Below are 23,361 nucleotides of genomic sequence, written 5' to 3'. Positions count from 1 at the left end.
AGAATTAAAGTAAGGAGATATTAAAGGATAAAACGTAGGTCCTGAAGCAGTTAGTTTTGAGCTTCAGTTTGACCTATCAAATGAATGAGTTAAATCACGAGATTTGGTAGACCTATATTTCACATCCCAAGCTTCAAAATGAGTGGTAAATCACCTCATTTGGATGTGTATACGAAGAGATATGAATTTTCAAAGTTAAGGCACAGAATCTGAAAAGTCCAGATTTTACCAAACGGATAGTAATCTTAATCCAATAAACTGTACGTTTTCCATGAGGATGAGTTCAGTTGATATTTTTCCTTAAAGAGCATTGAAAGAGCTTTCCGTAGAATTTTGGAACACCTCCATACGATTTTTCTAGAATTAGTTATGATTTTTCAAAGTTGGACCTGTAATCTGAAAACTGGACAGTGAACAGTAATTTCCCAAAAATTAACGTCCAAATTGAAATTTTTAAGTTTAAGACCATCCAAAGTGGTTTGGAATGGTTCTAAATGACTGCTAAGGTACTATATAAGTAAGGTGTGACAATATCCACATTTTTTCTTAGATTTTTCCAAATTTAGCAACTCTGCCTATGTTGCATAGCCAATCCCAAGCTTGGGCAAAGGAGGAGAGTTGTGTTAGGCCCTCGACAGCCAACATAAAACTCTGTCGAATCTTTTATGACATAGATCAACCAAGAAATTGTGCTACTGCTAGGTTGTTGCCCGGAAGTGATGCACTGTATGGCTTGAGTACAATGAGAAGTGAGTAAGAGTTGCTGTATTGTCGTCCGAATGTAGTGTTAAATAAGCAAGGGCTACCACACTCTTATGGACAGAGGCGGCTAAAGAAGTTAGTTCATCAAAGCAATATCAGGTTTGGCACTTGGAACATTGGGACACTATATGATAAATCAAGGGAGGTGATGGAAGTAATGGCCAAAAGGAAGATTAATATTTTGTGCCTACAAGAAACTAAATACGTTGGACAGAAGGCCTTCGAATTTACTAATGGATTTAAACCTTGGTATATGGGAAAGGTAGGCACAAGGAATGGAGCTGGTATTATCATTGATAATGAATGGAAACAGAATGTGGTGGAAGTCAAAAGGATAGAAGGCAAAATCATTTCTTTAAGAATAATTGTGGGGAGGGATATTATCAATGTGATTAGTGCTTATCCACCTCAAGTAGGAACGAAAGACCATCTTAAGGAGAAATTTTGGACGGATATGGAGGGTTTGATTCAATGTATACCAACCATGGAAAAGATTTTTATTGGCGGTGATCTTAATAGACATGTTAGTAAAGACGCGGGATAATATGCTAGGGCTCACAATGGTATGGGTTTTGGAGTGTGTAATAATAAAGGGCAAGCTATTATTGATTTCTCCCTCGCGTACAACCTCAAGATTGTTAACACCTGTTTTAAGAAGCAGGATGAGCATTTAATCACTTACACGAGTGGAACCCATAGGTCGCAAATCGATTTCTTTTAGGTAAGGAATCCTGATAGAAAACTCTGGACAAATTGTAAAGTGATTCCTGGAGATGGCGTGACAGCACAACATAGAGTACTGGTCCTTGATGTGCGTATTAAGTGTATAAAACAAAAGTGCCAACAAGTGTTAACCCCAAGGGTCAAATGGTGGCAGTTAAAGAGAGAGAAGTGAGAGATTTTCAAAAGGACGCTTTTAAATGAAGGGGTTTAGGAGCTAAGGAAATGCTAATCTTATGTGGATAGAAATGACTAAAAAGGTCCAGAAGGTTGCCAAAGCAATCTTGGGTGAATTGAAAGGTCAAGGTTGGCGAGATAAAGAGACGTGGTGGTGGAACGAGAACATGCAAGAGAAAATTAGGCATAAACGAGAGTGTTTTAAAGCGTTACATTTGTGTAATAATGTTGAAAATTGGGAAAGGTACTGTGTAGCTAAAAAAGAGACTAAGAGCAGCAAGAGAAGCTCTTACTAAAGCTTTTGAGGAGTTTTATAAGGATCTAGAGACTAAGGCTGAGGAATGCAAGATCTACAAGAATGCGAAGAATAAAGAAAAAAAAACAAGAGATTGAGACCAAATAAGATGTATAAAGAATGAAGCAGATAGAGTTTTGGTTATTGATGGTGATATTAAGGATCGTTGGGAAGCCTACTTTTCTAAGCTATTTAATTATGGGAGCGAAGGACCGACTTATGAGCTTGAAGATTTGACAATTGGAGAAGAGGAACATAATTTTGCTTTTTATCGAAGAATTCAAGTTGGTGAAGTTAAGGAAGCTCTCAAGAAAATGGAAAATAATAAAGCAGTTGAACCTGATGGTATTAATGTTGAAATTTGAAAATGTTTGGGTGAAGGTGGGGTGCTGCGGCTTACTAAGTTATTTAATGAGATTTTGCGCTCCAAGAAAATGCCAGATGATTGGAGGAAAAGTACTTTAGTACCTATTTACAAAAATAAAAAAGATATTCAGAACTGTGCTAGTTACAGAGGGATTAAACTCATGAGCCATATCATGAAATTATAGGAGAAGGTGATGGAACATAGGTTGAGATTAGAGACTTGTATTTCTAAAAACCAATTTGGGCTCATGCCAGGAAATTTAACAACAGAAGCGATCTATTTACTAAGGGGCTTAATGGAAAAGTATCGAAGCCATAAAAGAGACTTGCATATGATTTTTATTGATTTGGAAAAAGCTTAGGACTGTGTACCTAGAGAAGTGCTCTAGAGAGCCTTGGAGAAGAAAGGGGTGCATGTCACTTATATTAAAATCATACAAGATATGTATGAGGGGGTCACAACTAGTGTTAGAACACCAGGCAATGAGACAAAGGACTTCCCTATAAGGATTGGCTTACATCAGGGATCATCTCTAAGCCCTTATTTGTTTAACCTAGTCCTCGATGTTCTAATTGAGCATATCAAAAAAGAAATCCCAAAGTACATGCTTTTTGCTAATGATATAGTTCTATTGGCTGAGTTAAAAGAAGAGATTATCGCTAAACTTGAGACATGGAGAAGAACCTTGGAATCAAAGGGTTTCCGTTTGAGTAGAAGCAAGACGAAATATATGCATTGTAGTTTTGATAAGAGACAAGTTAGTACAGAGTCGGAAGTCAGATTGGGAGACTAGGTCATTCAACAAGTGGAAAAGTTTAAATATTTGGAATCAATTATACAAAAAGATGAGAAAATTGATGGAGATGTTAATCATAGAATTCAAGCTGGGTGTTTTAAATGGAGAAAAGCGACAGGAGTTATCTGCGATAGGAAAGTACCAAATAAGGTCAAGAGGAAGTTTTATAACGCTGCTATAAGACCGGTAATGCTATATGGCAACGAGTGTTGGGCTTTAAAAGGACAACATGAACATAAAGTGGCAGTTGCTGAGATGAGAATGTTGAGATGGATGTATGGTCATACAAGAAAAGACAAGATCCGTAATAAACATATAAGAGGAAAAGTTAGAGTGGCTACTATTGATGAGAAAATTGTAGAAAACGAGATGGTTTGGTCATATGCAAAGAATGCCTTGGTACGCACCGGTAAGAAGAGTTGGGCAAACAATATGGAGTCTTCTAAAAAGGAGTAGAAGAAGACCGAAGACAACACTTAATGAATTTATGAGAGAGATCTTTCATTTAACAATCTATCCAAAGATTTAGTTTTGGATAAAACGCAATAGCGTCGTGCGATCTATGTAGTCGTCCCCACCTAATGGGATAAGACTTTATTGTTATTGTTGATGAAATTTAAAAAAAAATGGCGATTTAAAATCATAGGTTTTTTATTTTTATAATTTTTTTGTTTTATTTTTTATACAGGTTATGCAAGCGGTTCAAAAAGTACCAAATTTTTTACCCAAACCTGTTTCCACATCGACCCTAGTTTTGATTTAAAAAGCCAATTTTAACGAGTGTAAAAAAACCTTCTTTCTAGTGGTGGAAAAAAAAAAACTAAATAGCAATGAAAATAAACCAAGCATATTTAGTAACAACTGGCCTGAGTCCAGTCTGTGACCTATTATAGGCTTGTTTTTTTTTAGACTAAGCCTAGCATATATAAAAGCCTGACTTGATTTGAGTTTGTTAAAAAAACTTGTAATTTTAAAATTTTTAAAATGCATAGTAAAAAATATAGAGGCTAGTTAAAAAAGTAAAATATACATACTACATAATAATTATACTTTATTATTATCTTTTATTTAAATTTTAATTATGGATAATATTATTGAAAACATGTTATAAGTATATATTAAAATTTGAAATAAGAGTAGATATAAGTGCACAATAAAAATAAAAATAAACATAAATAAACAAGCCAAGCCTGAACTGACAAGCTTAGTAGGCTTTCGCGTGACCAATTAGACTTAATACGCCTTCAAAAAGACTCAAGTCTTTTTTTATTTTGAAACAAACTAGACCAAATACAGACTAAACCACAAGCTTTTAACAAACCAGCCTGTTTCTTCCCCTATTCATAAATGCCAACCCACTTGACCTCTTCATCTAGTTATTTACTTTGATTTTTTCTGAGCGTTAAAATTGATTTAAAAAAATTGTTAAAACTGACACTACACACCATGAATAGCCGAGTAAATAAATTTTAAGAAAACCCTTTACTTCAATTTTTTTTTTCAAGGGTTCAAATTGTCAAAAAAATTGTTAATGACATTAATGAAGTTGTAAGCTTAATAAAAATATTGTTAATGTGGAAAAATAGTCACCAGTCACCACCATCCCTCGATTGCTACTGGTAAGGGCTGGCCGCTGGTGTTGGTGTGATGTTTTTGAAATTTCAAATTTCAAATGTCATTTTGCTGGAATTTTCTCTAAATTTAATTCTTCTATAGAATCACATAAAATTAATCCACTGCTTGCCAAATCCTATCAATTCTCCTTCATCAGGCTCAACATTTCTCTATCTCTCTCTGTTTTTTTTTTTTTGGAATAAAACCTGAAAACTTCATTAGAACTAACAACAGAAACGAGTACAACCAAGAATTAAAAACCTATTCTTCATCAACGTCCGCCTCTTGATTGAGAGACGGAGGTTGATCTAAGAGCAAGAAATTCCCATCCATCCTGTGAGCCAACTTAGCTAACCTATCGGCAATAGTTAGTTCATCTCTGTATACATAAGATTAACTTGCCAGTCTCTATGAATATTAAATCTAGACTACCATTTCTGAATGATCAACGTCACATCAACTGAGTAGCTAAAGAATCATTCAATTCAAATCCTAAAAATTACTATAATAAATATATATATCACATAATAAATGGAACAGTTGTTCAGCTTACGGGCAAAAGGATCCTACCATTTGAATCCAGGCAACACGTAAGATGGAAGAGCATTGTGTTTCATTGCAAGCGATTGCACAGACAATAAGTCCGCAGCTTCACCATATCTTTCAAGTCCAAGTTCGGTTGCATGAATCCCACAAGTGATAAAAACAGACTTCATTCCAGCTGCATTAGCACCCTTGATATCATGATTTAGAGAGTCCCCCACTGCTATGCACTCAGAAAAATCTGTGCCAGTCATGGCCATGGCTGATTCGTAGATTATCTGACAAAATGCCAATTGTCATAATTCACACACACTTGTATTATCAGGCTAGACATGGTATAAGGATCAATATAAAACCCTAAACCATTAGTCTCTGTTACAAGATCTTTTTACCAAATTTAATGGAACATTTATAATTCATTTTAACAGAAGTCTTCCATCTCCCCTCTCTAATGAACTATGCCCAATCAAATGGTAGTTTTGAGAGATTATAAATATATATTTAACTAATTTCTTCAATTTTAGGAAAGTAGTTGCCAAGACCTTATAAAGAAGAACAAAGAGTAAGATATACTATCAGTGAATGATGATTGAATATGAAATTTAAGCTGAAAACAGCTCAGATAAGCAAAATCCATTGAATTACCAGCTTGGCTATTTCTATCCCCTGAAATATTGTTTAAACCAAATTTATGAGATGCGATTTATCTTGAGATAAAAAATTAAAATTAATATATGCATGTAAGGATTGCAGACTAGTTGTGCACACGTGAGACAAGACATGTTGTTGACTTGGTGATCCTTCAATGACAAAACTAGTTGCTAAATATTTAGACGAGTAATGTTGGCCTAGAATACTATACTGATATTATCATAAGAAAAATAATGACAAGCTGATTTATGCTGAAAAATGCGATCAACTTGTGTCAGAATCATTGCAATCTAGACAGACAACGGTAATGAAACCAAGCAGAAGTTATCCCCTTACCTTAGCAGGTTTGCCCATCCATTTGACTTCACCATTGATCTCTTCGTACTTGGCTGCTAGGGTGCCTTAAAATTTCAGAGGTTACAAACTAGCATCAGTAAATGGTGAAACTGGAATAAAGAAAAGGAACCAAACAATACATGAACTACAACTATTATACATGTCGCTTGAAATCTGAAAGCCATATTATCTATAAAACAAACTTCTCTGCTGCAATTTTGGATAAAAGAGCTTGAAAGTAACTTGTGATTAGGTCTAAAGCTTATCAACACAGTTATAAGAAGTAAAACATATTCACCAGGCATCACACGCAAGTCTCTTGCCTCAACGGTGACATAATCTGGATTAGCTACCACCATAGGAATTCTTTTGGAAACACAAAGCTCCAATATTCTTTCAAGGTCTTGAAGACTCATAGGACGTGCATCCCCAGAGGGAGTCCCCAAGGCTTCAGTGCCATGAGCCAAAACAAAGTCAGCATCTTTTACATTCTCCACAACCTGCAAGTCTAGGCCCTAAAAGAGAAAACACTTCTCATTTTCTTTATGCCCAAGATGACCAACTTTAAATTTTCTCTTAACCCTTGCCTTTTCCTAGCACATTTATTCAAACCTATCTTCACCAAATTAGTTTTAGGTCATAACCAAAGAAGCAATTCCCTTGTATAAGACTAGAGACCTTACACATTAGTAAATCTACAGCTTGGCCCATTTTACATTCCTTAATTCTATTATCCCTTAGAATTTACAGTGGACACCTTCAATTAAACAGACAAAATGAACCCTAGCAGGCAATCAACCTAATTGACTTCAATACTCGTCGTATGAAACTGATTACTCTTCAATAGTCCAGACGTCCAATGCTTTAATCATCACTAAAAGTAATACCGCATAAGACAATTTATGGTATACTGGGATGATAAATAACGGAGGGGAATAGAAAATTTCAATGAAACTCTTTCTCTTCTAATATCGAGGAAGGGAGATTATAATTGAATTATTCATTCCTCTTCTACCTCCTTCCAATTTCTTTAGATTTCTTCCCTTCCCTTCTCCCAACTCCCAAACACGCCCTTTAGAGTTTAAGAAGCATCAACTGGACATTGTGAATTTAAAAATTCGAGCTAAAAAGTACTGCGGCTTTACTTACCTCAAGAGATATTGCTCCCCGGTCTTTCCAGGTCAGATGAATACAAGACCTTCCCAATCCTGCAAACCAAGGATCGTCCCTCCTATTCAAAGTAAAATGCACAACACATAAGAGAAAAACAAATTATATATAAACACAAGAACAATATGGTAGAAGAGGGACCCGTGAGCATAAATTGCTACGGATTTCATAAAATTCTCACCATCAAAAGGAAGTGGATGGTCCAGTAAAAGAGCAGATTGAATGTAATTAAGCATGTCATCATTCATACAAAAGCCAAATAAACATGGATTGAAAAAAGAAAAACATTAAAATGAAACTACAGTATTTGAAAATAATTTACAGAGATGGTTAGAGTGGGCTCATTCAGCCAAACCAAACCATGAAAGAGTCATTAACTAACTTCAAGCCACTAATTGATATAGAGAATCAAAGTAATCTCACTAAAAAGGTATTATGGATTAAGAAAGAGAATTATAAAATAAAAGGATAAGCAGTGCATGTCATGATGCATTATAACAGAAGCAAATTACACGTGTCATGTGCTTTTTCTTCCTTGCGAAAATGTTATATACATCTATTTGGAACAGAAATACTAAACAGTATGGGGAACTAATCTCCTTCAAGCAGGAGCTCACTCCACAGACTGCTAAGCGATTTTTTCCATCCCTTATTCTATTCTCTTCTCAATGGAAAACTTACAAGGTTTTCAAAATGTGCTACCAAAGACACCCGGCTGACCAAACATAGAACTAACTAGACTTGAATAAGTAACGCTTCCGCTAACATAAATAAAGCTGAAAACAAACTTAACATTTAGCAGTTAGTCGTGGTTCACACTTATCCCAAGCCACATTCTTACAGCATCTGCTGCACAGGTCCAAGAAGTAATGATACTCATTGTGGGGCTTAGTGTCACGGTCCATTGGCCTACTATATCCCACTCCTCCAATACCACATCCATAACAGAGGATGTGGAAAATAAAATTGCAACAATTTTCTTATTTATAAAAATACAGCACCATCAGTAACAAACTTTTTGAAATATAATAGGTGTTTGCCTATCACAGATATTTATCTTGCTCAACCTTTGTAAGTATTGATGGGTGAGTTCTCCGCTAGTGATGGCTCCTACAAAGAGAGAGGTGTCAAAACCAAGACTCCTGAGTTTTTCCATTGTTACTGATGAACGTCTTGAGGAATTGCTTATGATAACCATCTTTCCACCACTCTTTGCCAGAGATTCTACTAAGAAAAATTAAAATGATGGAAACATTAGAACTACGTCAATAAGGCATGCTATTAGATAATAGATCCATGCTGACAAGGAGAACTATACACGTTGCAATTGCACCAGGATAAGGCTGTTTTCCATCATGGAGAACTCCAAATTGATCTAAGAACCAAGCCTGCAAGTAAAAAACAAAAATCTGTCATGTGAACAGCTTGCAACATAATCATGCGACTGCAAAAACGAATTTTCAGAAGGACGAAGTCAGGTAGAAAATGCATATAAGAAGAGGAAAATGATGCAAAATCTCGGTATAAAATATGAATTGAAAATCTGAGAATCAGCAATAATGGGGATTGCTGAAGCTGGAACTGGAGTAGATCTACCTTGAAATGACATGTTTGGGCAAGCTGTTGGAGACCATTCAAGCTCTGGAACTGAAAAGGCAAAATTATCTTTGATGAAATAGAGCATTGGGGCATCATTTTGTGTGTTTCAGTTACTTCTTAACCAACATTCTTCAAGCCCAAGAACAGAGCCTTTTCTCTGTGCAGTTGATGAGAAAAATGCAAAATAAGACCAATCAAACTCGCGCCCATACACTCCATGAGTCAGGGATGGCTAAAACTTGAAAGCTGGAGCAAGAGGGATGACAATGATGGACAAAAACGATGAAGGAAGAAGAGACATGAAGAAAACGAAAGCATAGGATTGACAAACCTGAAGTCCACGGAGCTGTGGATATCATGTCCCTCCACCAGGGTGGGTGGCAGCGGATGGAGGAGGAAGAAATTGTGTGACTGTGTGTGCCTCACTGATGATCGGTTTACCTTCAGCAAACTGAAAGAATCTTTTCCTAATAATGAAACCTCAAAATATTTTATAAGAAATGATTTCAACATGAGAGTTTTCAAATAACATATTGAGGGAAAAAAAAAACAATTTCATTCCAAATCCCAAGCATAAGCTTTCATTAAAAACAAAATGCAGAAGAACACATATTCATAAGTAAACCTTTTGTTTTGAATAAACAATGGATATATCCTTTCAAGAAGCATTGGGTGTTCATCAAAATTAAAGTGTTTCAAATAAAAAAAATGATATATATCATAAATCAGAAATGTATTTTGATACATTATAATTAATTAAAATGTAAATATAAATTATTTGATCGGAGAAAATTTGCTTGTAATTTAAATGGGATGACTTCCATTTACCCGATATGTTGATTTCCAACCAATAACACTCTCCTATCTATCCGCTTGTAATATATATAAATATATATATATATTCTTTTCCACTTTAGTAACTTGCCAAACAAAATCTCTAACAGTTTAGAAAGATAGAAATGAAAATCTTACTGTCAACATTTTTCCAATGCGAAATGCCGCAGTAATTTAATCAACACACACACACAAAAAAATAGCATACATGTACCATTACTAACGAGTAATTCCAACAACAACCCAATCAAGCATAAAGAAAAAATTTTCTCAAAATTCCGTTATATATATGCCTTGAGATTTAATTTAGTAATCCAAGCTTGACCACCACAACAACTAAATACATTCATCCAACATCTACACCTCCTTAGGCTTATATTCCCACAGAGTTGCAGCAACTTTAATCTTTGAATTATCATCTGAATAATTTTCTAATAGTTCATTATTTTCAATGAGCTTTCCCGTAAATCCATAAGTTGCAATCTACTCACAACACCTTAAAGCAATTCCCTTACTCTACAAACCTTCACTAAGTCAAATTAACAACAATTTCCAGTAACCCAAGATAGATTATAACCATTCATGATCTCAAACTTGGCTCAGATAAATTCTTGCCAAATCTTCGCTTGTCGTTGCATCCATAATCATAAAATCTTAAACTCCTAATTACTACCTCGTAAAGGGAAGAAGATGCCTTCCATAAGATCTGTGTAGGACGCATAAAGATTTTAAATGGGCAATATTAGTTCCTCATAATTCATACAATAACTCCTATAATTTCTCTCAGTCATTCCATCAAAGGCCTTGTGTGCAACCCAATATCAGGACACAAAACAAACGCCATAATTCATAGAATAAAATCAACTATACAGCTTTAAAGTATCCAACTAGACTGACCAGATTTTAAGTGAAGTTTATTAACAAGATTCATCTTAAAATCACAAATAAACAGCACCCGACTCACTTTGTTTCCTAAAACCAGCTTCTTGTCAAAATTTTCCCTTAAAGCAAAATAGAATAAAATTCTTTCTTCTCTACCAATATCCGTTTTAGTCTAGTAGCTTCAATTATCAAACTTCAACACCAACAGAAAACAACATTGAGAGAAAAAAAAATGGTAGGGCATACCTTAGAGTGAACCTATGTAGAAGAAATGAGAAATTGAACAATTGAATCCAAACTTCACTAGCAGAAACAAAGCTACGAGACAAAGATGCGAGTCCGACATTGAAGAACCAAGAAGGAAGCACGATCGCACATACAGAGCACCGCAAGGGAAAAAGAAACTGGGTCGAAGGCGATGGAGATGAGCACGGAACACGCGCCAGCAACGGCAGGGAGAACAAAGGAGAACGCTGGCCGCCGGATTAAGGCGCTAGAGATTTTTTCAGAGGCGAAGGGTGGTTGTGTGTTTTTCTTTTTCTTTTTAATTCTCTCTAAAAAGGCACTGTCGTAATTTTACATGGATTTCAACCCAGAACTCCATTCAGCAAGCGTCACAAATTGCCCTGGGCCACCACATTAGTTGGTGCATATCTACAATAATTATATAAAATATTAAGTGTAACGAAGTTATTATTTTACTAAATTTTTGTAGGGCAATTGCAAGCAGAATTATATAATTTTTATGTTTTTATTTTTTGGTCTATACATTTTCCTTGTAAATTCTCAAATATCTCATGGTCTATAATTAAGCATTTCCGCGATAATTTGTATCTTTTCTAAATATTCAAATTTTCATTGGATCCTCAATCAACCTTCAGATTATTTACTTAATAAATATTCCCAAAATTCAAACTCAAAATTATATTTGAAATTCTAAAATCTTATTTCAAGTTTAAATCCCAATACTAAATCATTAAAAATTTAATAGTACTTTAAATATACATAAGTAAATTATTTAATTCAAAGTTTCATAGTACAAATACCATATTTTTCACAAATGATAAGCTTTTTAATTAAAATAATTATTTTAAATTCTCAAATCAACCCACTAATAAAACTAACCTTATAAAAATTATCTACTAATTTACCTTTACAATGTTATAGTTATATATCAACTAGTCTCAATACTTACTACAATCCCTAAAGGCCTAAACTCAAGTTTTCTTTTTTTTTTTTTTGATAAGAAACTCAAGTTTTCTCTTAACAAGACAAAAGCTCTCTCTTTCTCTTTCTCTTGTGCGGGAAAATATGTGAGGTGGGATGTGATTTTGAAATCATTCCCCCACTTATGCGGGAGTGGGTTGCATTTTTTTAAACTTTTCATTCGTTTTTTCTTTACATCTACAACTTTCTTTGTTATTTTAATACTTTTTATTTTTCATTTATTTAACCTTAAAATTCAATAGTACAAGTATCATATTTCTCATAAATGATAAGCTTTTTAGTTAAAATAATTATTTTAAATTCTCAAGTTAACCAGTAAATAAAACTAACTCAATAGAAATCATCCACTAATTTAGTTTTACAATTTTATGGTCACCTATCAATAAACTCAAACACCACAAAGCTACGACAATTAGATAGATCTTGTTGATTAAAACAATTTTTATGAGAAGAGTTTAATAAATAGGAGTAATTTTGAGTAGAGAGTTTCAAAGTTTGAAACCTTACCTAAAACACAAAGGGCAAATGCTAGAGGAAGAGGACGAAGGCTCTCTCTCCGTATAGGAGAATTTCTTTTAGAATTCAAAACATTTGTATGCAAGTTTGAAACCTTACATTTAGACTTAAAAAAATTCGTAAGACAATGTTTTATGGGAGTGCTTAAACGATTAATTTGTTTTAAATTATATGATGTTTACGTGTAACATAATAGATTTTGAATTTTATAATATATTTTTATTTATTATTATTCTCTTGTTATTATTCAATTATTATATTGTGTGTTATAACAAATATTAACAGTAAAAAGTAAACGAAAATAAAAAAAAAAATTATGTATAGTAAAAAATAATTAGGCCACAATATTTGACAATTTTTAGGTGACTTAATTTCACATTTATTGGCCAAAAATCGTCAAATAACATGATCTTATTTGATAGTTATTAACAAAAAATGGTTAAATAATCTCTAAATTTTTGATAGCTCAAAATTGTTATCATATATGACGCCTTATTATTTGATGGTTCAGAACGGGCAAATATAGCAAAAAATAACCTTTGAATAAGCCCATTTTTGTAGTAGTGGGTGGAATGTTGTCACATGCTAATGATGTTAACCCTGATAACGAGGAAAATAAAATAGACTGAAGGCAAATTGGCGTAGAAGGGACATAGATGACACAACATTTTAACTGAAACTTGGGTAATGTCCACACTGGTATTTTTAAAATATCATATAAAGAAAGAGCTCGATGGGAAGCTAGGATAGAAATTTCCAAAAATCTCCCAAAAATAATGAAAAATAGAATTAAGAGTCTAGAATAGTACTTGAGGCCCCATAGGTGTTAACAAGAGGAAAATGATTTAAAACAAAATTTTCTATATTTCCAGGTATTTTTGGCTACACCAAGTAAAGGCAGCCAAAATTAATTATTTAAAATACCTAAAGGCCTCAATAACTCCAGAAAAAATGGGAGAAAGTTATTTAGAAAATTATTATAATTTATAAAAAAATTTCTAACCTTAGAAGGTAGAGAGGTTAGCTTTAATAATACTTAAAGCTTAATTTTTGTTAGCAGAACATTGATTTTGAAAGAATTGAAATTTAAAGAGATATAGGGTGAAATAAATTCTGAAAAAAATCATGAAAATTTCTTACATTAAAAGGAGGTTATTGGTGTACTGAGATGAATTTTTGGAGACACTGGATTAGACAAGATATAGGCAAAATTGGTCCAACCACGCACTAGGATTCAAGGGAACGACAGGATACCTAGGGAAGTGGATTTTTTTTCCAAATTTTTCTGGCCATTTTCATGCCATCTTGCCATTGGAATATGGAAAAGAATTAAAGAAAAATAAAATAAATATCTCGTTTTTAGAAGATGATTAATGAAGTTGATCAAGAGGATTAAGGAGGTTAACCTAAGATTAAACTAATTAATCTTGGATGACATAGCATCACGACATCACCCTCTTACATGACAAGATTATAAGTCTCCTAGTCTAAGATTTGTCCATGTGCAATGAAGAGTTAAATGGAGGATTAAAATTTTCCCACATACCCCTGTAATTTTATGCAACTCCAAGGGTTAAGAGTTAAAAGGAGCACTATAAATACCCCCTTCATCCCTTCACATTTTAGGCTAAGAGAGGCTTTTTTATGGAGGGAATGTTTTGCTCCTAAATTTCAAGAGAGAGAAAGGATTCTAGTGAGCAAAAGCCCAAACAAGACCAAACTTCTGCCGAGGTAAGCTTCCATTCCCTTGTGAACTATTTGACTTTGGTTAGGACTTGTGAATTGGAATTGTTTAGGGCTGTTTTGACATGGGTTTTATGTTGGTTTGGTGGCTTTTCCTTAAGGGAAAATGCTGCCCAAATTTTGGGGGGAAAAAGAGGAAAAGATAGTTAGGAAATTGGAACAATGTGTAAGTAATAGAAAGGAGTAGGAATTGATAGTTATGATTGATTTTTGAAAGAAAATCCAACCCTCAACCCTATATATGTGTTTCGGCTAAAAGGAAAAATAGGGGTTAGAATTTGATTCAGATTGATTTGATGCTTCTATTGTGTTTAAATGATAAAATGGTGTACGGAAACACTAAGAAAGGATATTTAAAAGTACTAGAATTGAAAATAGAATTTTGGAATTCCTAACCCTATGTTTTGGCCAAGCATGGTTTTCTAGGAAGGGATTGAATTTTGATAAATCTAACTTGAAATATAGAATCTACATGAAAAATTATATCAAAAAAGATCAAAGGATTAAATGAATAAAAACTAGAAACAATAACCCAAAAATCAAAGGAAAATGGGTTAAGGATTATGTTGATAGTTTAAATTTGATAAGTTAGTAATGTGTGATACCCTATTATTTTACAAATAGGCTTTGCATCAAAGGAGGAGGAGAATTAGCAAGGAGAAAACTTGAAGGCAAGAGGTTAAACTCATCAAGAGGTAGCAAGCATTTATAATTTCAATGTTAACTTGCATTGTATATTGGCTATGTGTATGCTATGTTTTGCTATACCATGATATGGTTGAAATAGTTATGTGATGATATGTTTAACTCCATACATAAATTGCCTTAGCTATGTGCAATCTTGAGTTTGATTATTGAGAAAACATGTTATTACCTTTCCAAGGCATGTGCATTTAGAAGAGGCATGAAATAGCTAGTGACATGTATCATGTTATACCTTGCTTGTTGACATTGTAATTTTGATGCTTTGCTACTAAGATTTTCATGAAATCTTATCCTCCTAATGTTCAAACAAACCATCTAGGAGCTATTGCTTCAAAGAAAAAAAAGGAAAGGAGGTGGCTGTAACATCCTTATTTTTTTTATCTAGTATTTAATTAAATTTATAAATACATATATTTTTGTATTAAGTTTAAAAAAAAAGTTAGATATAGGCAAAGTATTATTATTATTATTTTAATAATGTTTTTGTGTGTAATTGTGTGTGTGTGGATGATATTCTAGAAAATTATACCATGATATAGAAGTCCCACATCGACTAATCTTTTAGAGTGAAGGAGTTTGAGGAGCCTATATATAGGAGATAGTGAGTGGAGCTTGAAGTGAGTAAATAATTTTCGCACATATTTGAGGTAGTCTTAGAAAAGTGCTAGTTTTGAGTTTATTAATCGTTGGATCAGACTGAAATTTGGTCAACCCATTTGGGACATCCAAATCGTTAATTTCAATGGTTGGATCATCATTTTGATCTCCGAGTTATAACTTATTAGGTACGTTTTTAACTTATATCTTTTGGATTTAGCAGATAGAGTCCTGAATAGTAAATTAGCATTTTGAAGTTCATTCACCGTTAGATTGAGTTATAATTTGGAGGATAGTATCATGATAGATAGGAAATTAAATTCAACGGTTAGATTAAGGGTTTAACTTCTATAGTGAGAATAAACTGGTTCATACTAAGTCTATTTGTCTAAGTCCTTCGAAGATGGAATATAAGTTATATATTTACAGTTTGTCTATTTACATTATGAATTTGATAATTCTAATAATATAATCTAATAAGTAAAGGATATTTAAGTAAGAAAAATTTAGGAATCGAGTCTAAATCATATATACATATATATATATATGTTCTCATTCCAAACCTTAGAGAAATGTCTTTTAGGCTAGAGTTCTGAGTAAAATTAAAGCTTTTAGAGGAGGAGTTAGAGACTAGAATTTTGTGAGTAGCCTACTCTAATACTATAGAGATAATATTTTAATTTTTTTTGTAGATATAAACTCTATTGTGGCATTTTCGAGGTTGGACTCTGGTTGTAGTTGACTGTTAGCTAGGAGACCAGGTAACTAAATTTCTATCTGTTGCATGCTCTAGTATGAAGTTGGTGAGTGGCTTTATAACTAATTCTATAAAAGTATATTACGTTTTGTATGAACTGTCTTGTGGGATGCTATTTTAAAAAGGATTGACATAGTTTGTATTGCAAGAAATTGGTGATCATGATTATGATGTGTTATTATGAAATTCTGTTGATTATACATATAAATGTGTTATTTTGAACCATGTGGATCTATTTTGGGTGGGGAAAGGAGATAATTGGAGTTATTGGGATTTATATACTTGCCACGTGGTATTAGCCTCCATATGGAGTTCTATGGTTGGCTGCTATTATTGTCCCACTAGTTCTTCGAGGGACTGCGACACCCCACTAGTTCTTCGAGGGGGGACTCATGGTCCACCGAGTGCTCTGTGGTCTTTGGCCAGTCCACATCATTCGTGTGGTGAGCTTGTCAGAGTTGCTAGTCAAATGGAAAGAACTTAGCCCATGGGTCTAGTCGGCGGAAATAAGGAGGATATAAGGATGGATTTGGGTTCATGAATTGCATATGACATGGGATATTCATTGATATTTATATCTTTTAAATAAAAGACAAATATGTTATCTCTTTTGAAATGTATCAATTACATGAAATTGGTGGAAATATTTGTCTTGTATGATTATTGTGAGTTTAAATGTTAAATAAATGCTTATCAACTATTATTAACTCTTTGTATCCTACCTGACACCTCGCTAGCCCATGCTAGGGTATGTGATATGTAGGGATTTAGTTACTGAGACATTGTCTCACTCCCGTTGCTTTACCATTTTCAGGAAACAATACATTAGCGGGACCTTCGGGGAAGACTCCTGAGGCTCAATAGCTGTAGCTGACAGTGTAGAGTTTTTGGACCTTATTTTATGCAATCTTTTCATATATTGCCACGCATCAGGATTGCATTCATTTGGGACTTATTTTACCTTCTCATATTTTTATGTCATTTGACTCAGTGAACATATTATACCTTCTATCTTTAGTTTATTTTGTTTGAATATTAGAGTAGAGTGCTGATAGTGGGCCCGGGCCCTTAGATTGCATGTGATTAAATTATTATGGATCCATGATATGACAATGGCAATTTTTGCAAGTTTAGTTGTTCTAGTATTGACTAAGATACTCAAGTCTAAACTGCTATTATAATTTATCATTCAAAGGCGTATTGTTTTATAACCATGTTTGCCATGATTACAAATATAGGTTATTCTTTTTCTAACCATGATAGCCTTAATTAAGGTCGAATGCTTTTCTATCATGGTTAGCCCCTTAATGATGTAATTGCTCTTAAATAACCATGATAGGGTATGTTTACTAGTTTTAGTCCTTTCTATCATGGTTGGTTCTGGTTAGTAAGTGGTGAATGTTACATGCATTATTGAGAAACATGTTATTACCTTTCCAAGGCATGTGCATTTAGAAGAGGCATGAAATAGCTAGTGACATGTATCATGTTATACCTTGCTTGTTGACATTTTAATTTTGATGCTTTGCTACTAAGATTTTCATGAAATCTTATCCTCCTAATTTTCAAACAAAACATCTAGGAGCTATTACTTCAAAGAAAAAAAAGGAAAGGAGGTGGCTATGACTTGAAGGAATACCATGTTTGGTGATATTATTTGGCTATGAACCTTTCCCTTAAAACATGTAAAGTTTTGTAATCTGACTTGTATGAATTGCCTTATATGATATTTTGATGTATATGTATATTAAGACATGTCATGGTACCTAATTGCATGAGTATATGGTTAGTATGAGGAGCTATGAAAGTAGTTAGGGGATAGAAATAATCTTAAAATGACCAAATTTGGACTACGTGAAAATCTAGCCGAATGGTTGAGTTTGTCCATGAGATTTGGTATTTTTAGCTTTAAAATTAGTAGTATTTCATCCAATTTGGATATCTACACAAAAAGTTATACCTATCCAAAATTAGGCAAAAATACTGGAAATTTGGAAAAATGACCAAAGGAACAGTACTATTTGAATTAAAATTGGGCTCAAATTTGAAGAATAATTGTCCAATGACTATTTTTTCATAGAAGAGAATACAAAGAGCTTTAAATAGAAATTAGAATCACCTTGTTTCGATTTTTCTAGAATTAGATACGATTTTTCAAATTTTGACCTATTTTGGGGTTTCAAGTGAATACTAACTCGAGAAGAAGAAATTTGCAAACTTAAATTTTCTCAACCTAAGGATTTGATAAGTGGCTCCAATTACTTCTATTTCATGTATAAAAGGGTTTGAAAGTATGGTGTGATAGATGTTACCTCTCCTTATGGTGTTGTTGGTTGTCTCTCCTCCTTCAATTGTCACTGCCGCCATTAGCTCCTCCAGCAGCAACCACACTGCAACCTCTCCTCACATTGTTGTTAGTCACCTCTCCTTCTCTCCAGTCACTGGTCAACCTTTCATGAGTGTTTAAGTTTGTTCTCCTCTTCATTTATCTTTATAGTTTCCCAATCTTTAAGTTCAGATTATGTTTGTGACACATGTAGCATTCAAGTTAAAGAATAAGAAATGGAACTATGATGTAATTAATCTAATGACTTAGGTAGCTGGTTTGTTTTATGGTTATGTCATCATTGTTCATCTTTGTATGTAATTCTGAAATACTTATCTATACCTTCCACCCTTGTTCAGTTATTTTCTCCATTCATAAAAGGTATGTGATGTGGCATTTTCATCCACAGTATTTAAAAACCTTTAGTTTGGTGCAAGGTATGTTAATTGTGCCAGTGGAGATCTTCATATGGGTGCCTGCAACATTTGTTGCACTCAACCTTTGTGCACATGTCCAATAGACAAACGAAAGGCAGTTCTTGACTGCTGCTAGCATCTTTCTATTGCAGTTTTCTCTAGCTAGAGGTGGTAATATAGGTTATGTCCATGGGCTCAACCCGTAAACCACAAAAAATGATTGGTTGAGTTGGCAAAATGTGAGCTCATTTTGATATAGATCTTTTCAGTCGGCTACGAGCTAGCCTTTTTTTTTTTTCTAAAAACAATTATAATTTTTATTTTTATTTTGATAAGGAAATATTTTATCATTCTCACTCAATTTAATATAGCTTTATATTATGTTAGAGATTTTGATTATAAATTTGATTTCTTATTTTCTTTATTGTTTTATCATTTTTATATTAATAAAATAACTATTAAAAATGAATTATATGTTTATATTTCAAGTTTTTAGATTAATTTAATTATAAAATTACATAAAAATATAAAAATAAGGAGAATTTAATCAATAAAATTTTTTAATTTAATTTAAAAATTTAAAAATATACATGTAAAATTATTTAAAAAAATTAAGAAAATGGGGGTAGCATACCAACTAGCTAAATGTTAGTCCGCTAGGAGGCTGTTATTTTAAGACTGGACCATATGAGCTCTAGCTCATGGCTGGTTGGCCTGTAATCGGCGGCCTAATCCATTTTACCACCTCTAAATCTAGTTATTATCATAAACTAGGTTTGTTCCCCTAGTGCATTGCACGGACGGTTGTTGTGCATGTAATTGTTTTGGTGAGTTACATATTATTGTGCTTGTTTTAGTTGTAAGTTATATAGCAGGTGAGGATGATTAACTGGTTGTGTAAAGTGCATAAATGTAACTTAATTCTGGAGTCAGACATTGCAAATGTAATGTAATAGTGGTAGTTGTCATATTAATAATACAAAGTTGAAAGGTATCCCTTGAAGTTGGTGACTTAAGCACTCTGAATAGACATTATGGAAGACATCCCAATAGACCATATTGTGAGCAATGTTGGTGGAAGACCTCCCTATAGGATCTTCTTTATATGTGTCGCATGAGTGGGTATTGTTTATAGAGGCTCTTTGTTGAGTATTCATTATTCTATTTGATTAATTTGAAAGTAATTAAGGATGTGAAGAGGGAAGGATTGTCATTCAAGCTGCTTAAATGTAAGTAATTCTCATTTTATTCTCATTTGATTACAATGCGTTGCATGACAGTACTATGTAATTTTAACGAAGGAAGTTCTCATTCTAATAGTGTGAAGACGGCAAGCTATGACAATGATAATGAGGTCATCCCAAATGCACATTCTAGAAGACTTCCATATATACCACATTTCAAGTAACATTAGTGGGTTTGCTATCAGAATTGGAGATCAATATATTGAGACTGTCCTTATTCTTGACCCTTGACAATACAACATACAACTGTCCATGTGTGAACATTGGCTTAGGCAAGTACAACCAAATATTGGTTAATGAGTGGCCCTGACTCTTGTTTGTGGTCATCGCAAAAAAGATTATGAACGAGAACTATCGTCTAGTCATTTTAAACAAGAGGGTGGTCTCTAATGGATTCATGTTCATACGGTGAATGAGCAACTAGTCACCCTTGTTTGTTCTATTTAATGCGACCGCCCTAATGAATTTCTTGCCCAAAAATGTGATATGCAACCTTATTTTGTTACACAGGCCTACAGGTTGGTTGATGTTTCGTAATAGCATGATTGGTACTCCAATCTTTAAAGAGAGCTTGTGTGGCAACATCCTGGAGAAGTTTACGGTGTTGAGGAATTCTGTGGAGTATAGATCCTGGAATGAACTGCTGTCCTAATGAGTACTAGAGACAAAGACAGAGCCAAGATATTCTACAGAGTCTCCAAGGAGGAGTGACAACATGTAATCATTTATCTGGTCGACGACTTCGGTTGTGGGGGCTAAAATCACCCTTTCTATGTTCTGGTGGAGTGCGAGATATGTGGATGAGACTATGGAGTGGATAGAGTTGAGGGAGTCAGTGATAAGGATATTGCCCGGGATCTTAATGTCCGTTATGTCCTCATGTGGCAGTCCAATTGTACCATTGCCAATGTTGAGCAAGCATCTGGAGAATTCTCTAACCTTTTTTCTGGTCTATTGCCTCTAGTGCCGGTTGTAGGCACATGTTTTTAATGAGCTTGAATAGCTTGCATACTAGCCAAAGAGTGGATGAGTTTATGGCTGCGTTTATAATAGTTGCATGGAATCCCTTTGGTATGATGGGTAATATCTGCCTAAAATCATCCCCTGATGACGCACTTGCCACCGAATGGAAGGTCACATCTCATGATATCCTTTATTGTTTGATTGATAGCCTCCACACAGTGGTGCTCTATCATCAGCGACTTGTCCCAAATGATTAATTTTGTAGACCATAGCAAATGGGACACAGGGGAACCATGGCTACTGTTACATGTAGAGTCTTCATTTATGTCGATAGGGATCGAAATCTCGAATAAGCAGTCCTTCTTAAAGGTAGTAGAGTATCTGCTATTCTGCTTGATGCGACGTTGATGACCACATCACTGTTTGCTCGTATAGCTGAGGTCAGGGCGTTCCAGAGGGTGGTCATACCAGTGCCCCTGTAACCAAAGATGAAGTAGAACCCACCAGTTGTCCCGTTGACCACATTGAGGACTTCGTGGAATATCTTTCTCTGCTCATATATGAGGGATACTACTAATCTTGCGACGTCTGCGGCATTAGCATCCCTGTTGTAGCTAAGTTCCTGGATTAGCAAGTTCTTTGTTGTGTCTTAGAATTTGGTAGAGCGTAGTTTTGGCAGTAATGGGTAGTTGTCTAGTGACCTGCTATTCTTTAGGAGAAACCTCTAAATGTCAATTAGTCCAGCCTTCTTCTTGTCTGAGTCAATGATTGCTATTTTTGCAAATAAAAAAAAGTAAGAGATGTCACAGCTAGGCACTTCTAACGACAATGGATCTCGCTAATGGGGGTGACTACGTGGTGTGCGTGCAGGGCGTGGATTGTATGTCTAGAATATTGTGTAAGTGTAACATAGTTTAGGTGATGTTCATTTTACCTTGATGCCTTGGGTCATGGTGTGATATGTACAAAAGGTCTTTATATATGAGATGCTTTGTTTTCTCCCAGACTAAAGTGAGGTCAGACAAGCAATGGCATAAGAGTATGCTGATGAAGAATCTCCTAAGGTATTGACCTGTAGCCTAGAAGGCCGCCTCTTTTATCATGTTGATATACTCTTGATCGTCTTGAAGTAACCCTAGCGTGTAGCCCACTAGATGATGTTGGCTATTGTTCTAATGTCTCTGTAGTAGAGGGGCCCTCTTGTCTTAGTCAGCATAACCTAGAGGTAGTAAGCCTCACCTTGCAATGGCGATACTTAAGCTAATCTACTGACGGAGAAGCCTCTTTGGCATAGCTTCCACTTCCTCTTTTGCTTATTGAAAGTGTAATACTATATGATATGTTAAGGCTCTTACGAATAACATTCTTAGCAAGCCATGCAAGGAATATTGACTCCTTTACCTATGGCTTGTCTATTAGAAGACATTTCATCATTGGCCATGTAAAAAATAGCCTGTTGATCTAGGAGATGGAAGCTCAGCCTCTCGACAGAGGGATACCTATGGTAGATGTCAAAAGAGAATATTTGCCATGTGCTCTCGTAGGCTGAGACATATCTGTAATTAAGGTAATACGATATCTCATTGAAATCATGTCATGAACTACCGGGCTCATTGTTGTGGTAGATTTCTACGATGATGCGGTTGTGGCCCTTGCTAATGTATTTGCACAAAAACTTGATAGCCCTTAATTGGGCTGTCTTTTCAACATTTAAGTTGCCCTGGAAGAGTTGTAACAGTTGAGCATCGTACGACACAACATATTTGTTGTCCAACGGAATTCTTTTCTTCAGTCGTTCTACTATTGTTCCTCCTACAGTATGTGGAGTACCCCTCATCATCTATTGTTGTGTGCAGCGCATACTTTTAGGGAAGTACTTTGAGTACTTTCTGTCTTTCATGCAAGGTGATTTTTTATTGGAGCTGCCATAGGGTCTATGCATCATGAAATTGGTGACAAGCTCGAATAGCAGTAGGTCTGTGTCCTTGTTTGGTATCTCTGCTGAGATGATTTTGTCAACGTCCTTAGGTGTTTTGGGTTTGTCACATGGCTTTATGAACAGAATGATGTGTGCATGCAGCAACCTTTGCTTCTGGAGCTTGATTGTATATATTTCTAAAA

At 34.5% G+C, this 23,361-nt stretch overlaps 1 protein-coding gene across 7 annotated transcripts; it reads right to left on the bottom strand.

Annotated features, from left to right (window-relative positions):
• Window positions 1-4,928: 4,928 nt before the first annotated feature.
• Window positions 4,929-11,273, bottom strand: LOC114755696 (uncharacterized). 7 transcript variants are annotated; one of them, XM_028944561.1, is made up of 9 exons: window positions 10,993-11,271; window positions 9,362-9,510; window positions 9,028-9,187; window positions 8,750-8,819; window positions 8,499-8,658; window positions 7,411-7,492; window positions 6,560-6,776; window positions 6,262-6,326; window positions 4,929-5,552 (listed from the first exon to the last, which is right to left on the bottom strand). In XM_028944561.1, exons 3-9 carry the CDS (start codon window positions 9,124-9,126, stop codon window positions 5,298-5,300), a joined length of 948 nt encoding a protein of 315 aa, XP_028800394.1. In that variant the 5' UTR covers window positions 9,127-9,187; window positions 9,362-9,510; window positions 10,993-11,271; the 3' UTR covers window positions 4,929-5,297. The 7 variants fall into 7 exon arrangements, with proteins under 7 accessions (XP_028800394.1, XP_028800395.1, XP_028800396.1 ...); XM_028944562.1 differs by having other exon boundaries at window positions 9,362-9,497; XM_028944563.1 differs by having other exon boundaries at window positions 9,362-9,471.
• Between the last annotated feature and the right edge of the window lie 12,088 nt (window positions 11,274-23,361).

The sequence above is a fragment of the Neltuma alba genome, unplaced genomic scaffold (genome assembly GCF_004799145.2).
Source record: "Neltuma alba isolate B1F8T4 unplaced genomic scaffold, ASM479914v2 tig00010322_pilon, whole genome shotgun sequence".
Taxonomy (NCBI): Eukaryota; Viridiplantae; Streptophyta; class Magnoliopsida; order Fabales; family Fabaceae; genus Neltuma; species Neltuma alba.
This window is presented reverse-complemented; position numbering and strand designations above follow the sequence as displayed.

Bases quoted from the DNA above. Each gene is read 5' to 3' on its own strand.
- LOC114755696 (XM_028944561.1), bottom strand. From the start codon at position 9,126: ATGATGCCCCAATGCTCTATTTCATCAAAGATAATTTTGCCTTTTCAG. The intron at 7,493-8,498 runs GTTGAGCAAGAT...TACTTTGAATAG, and splicing joins ACCCATCAATACTTACAAAG to GAGGGACGATCCTTGGTTTG. The intron at 5,553-6,261 runs GTAAGGGGATAA...GCATTTTGTCAG, and splicing joins GGATGGGCAAACCTGCTAAG to ATAATCTACGAATCAGCCAT.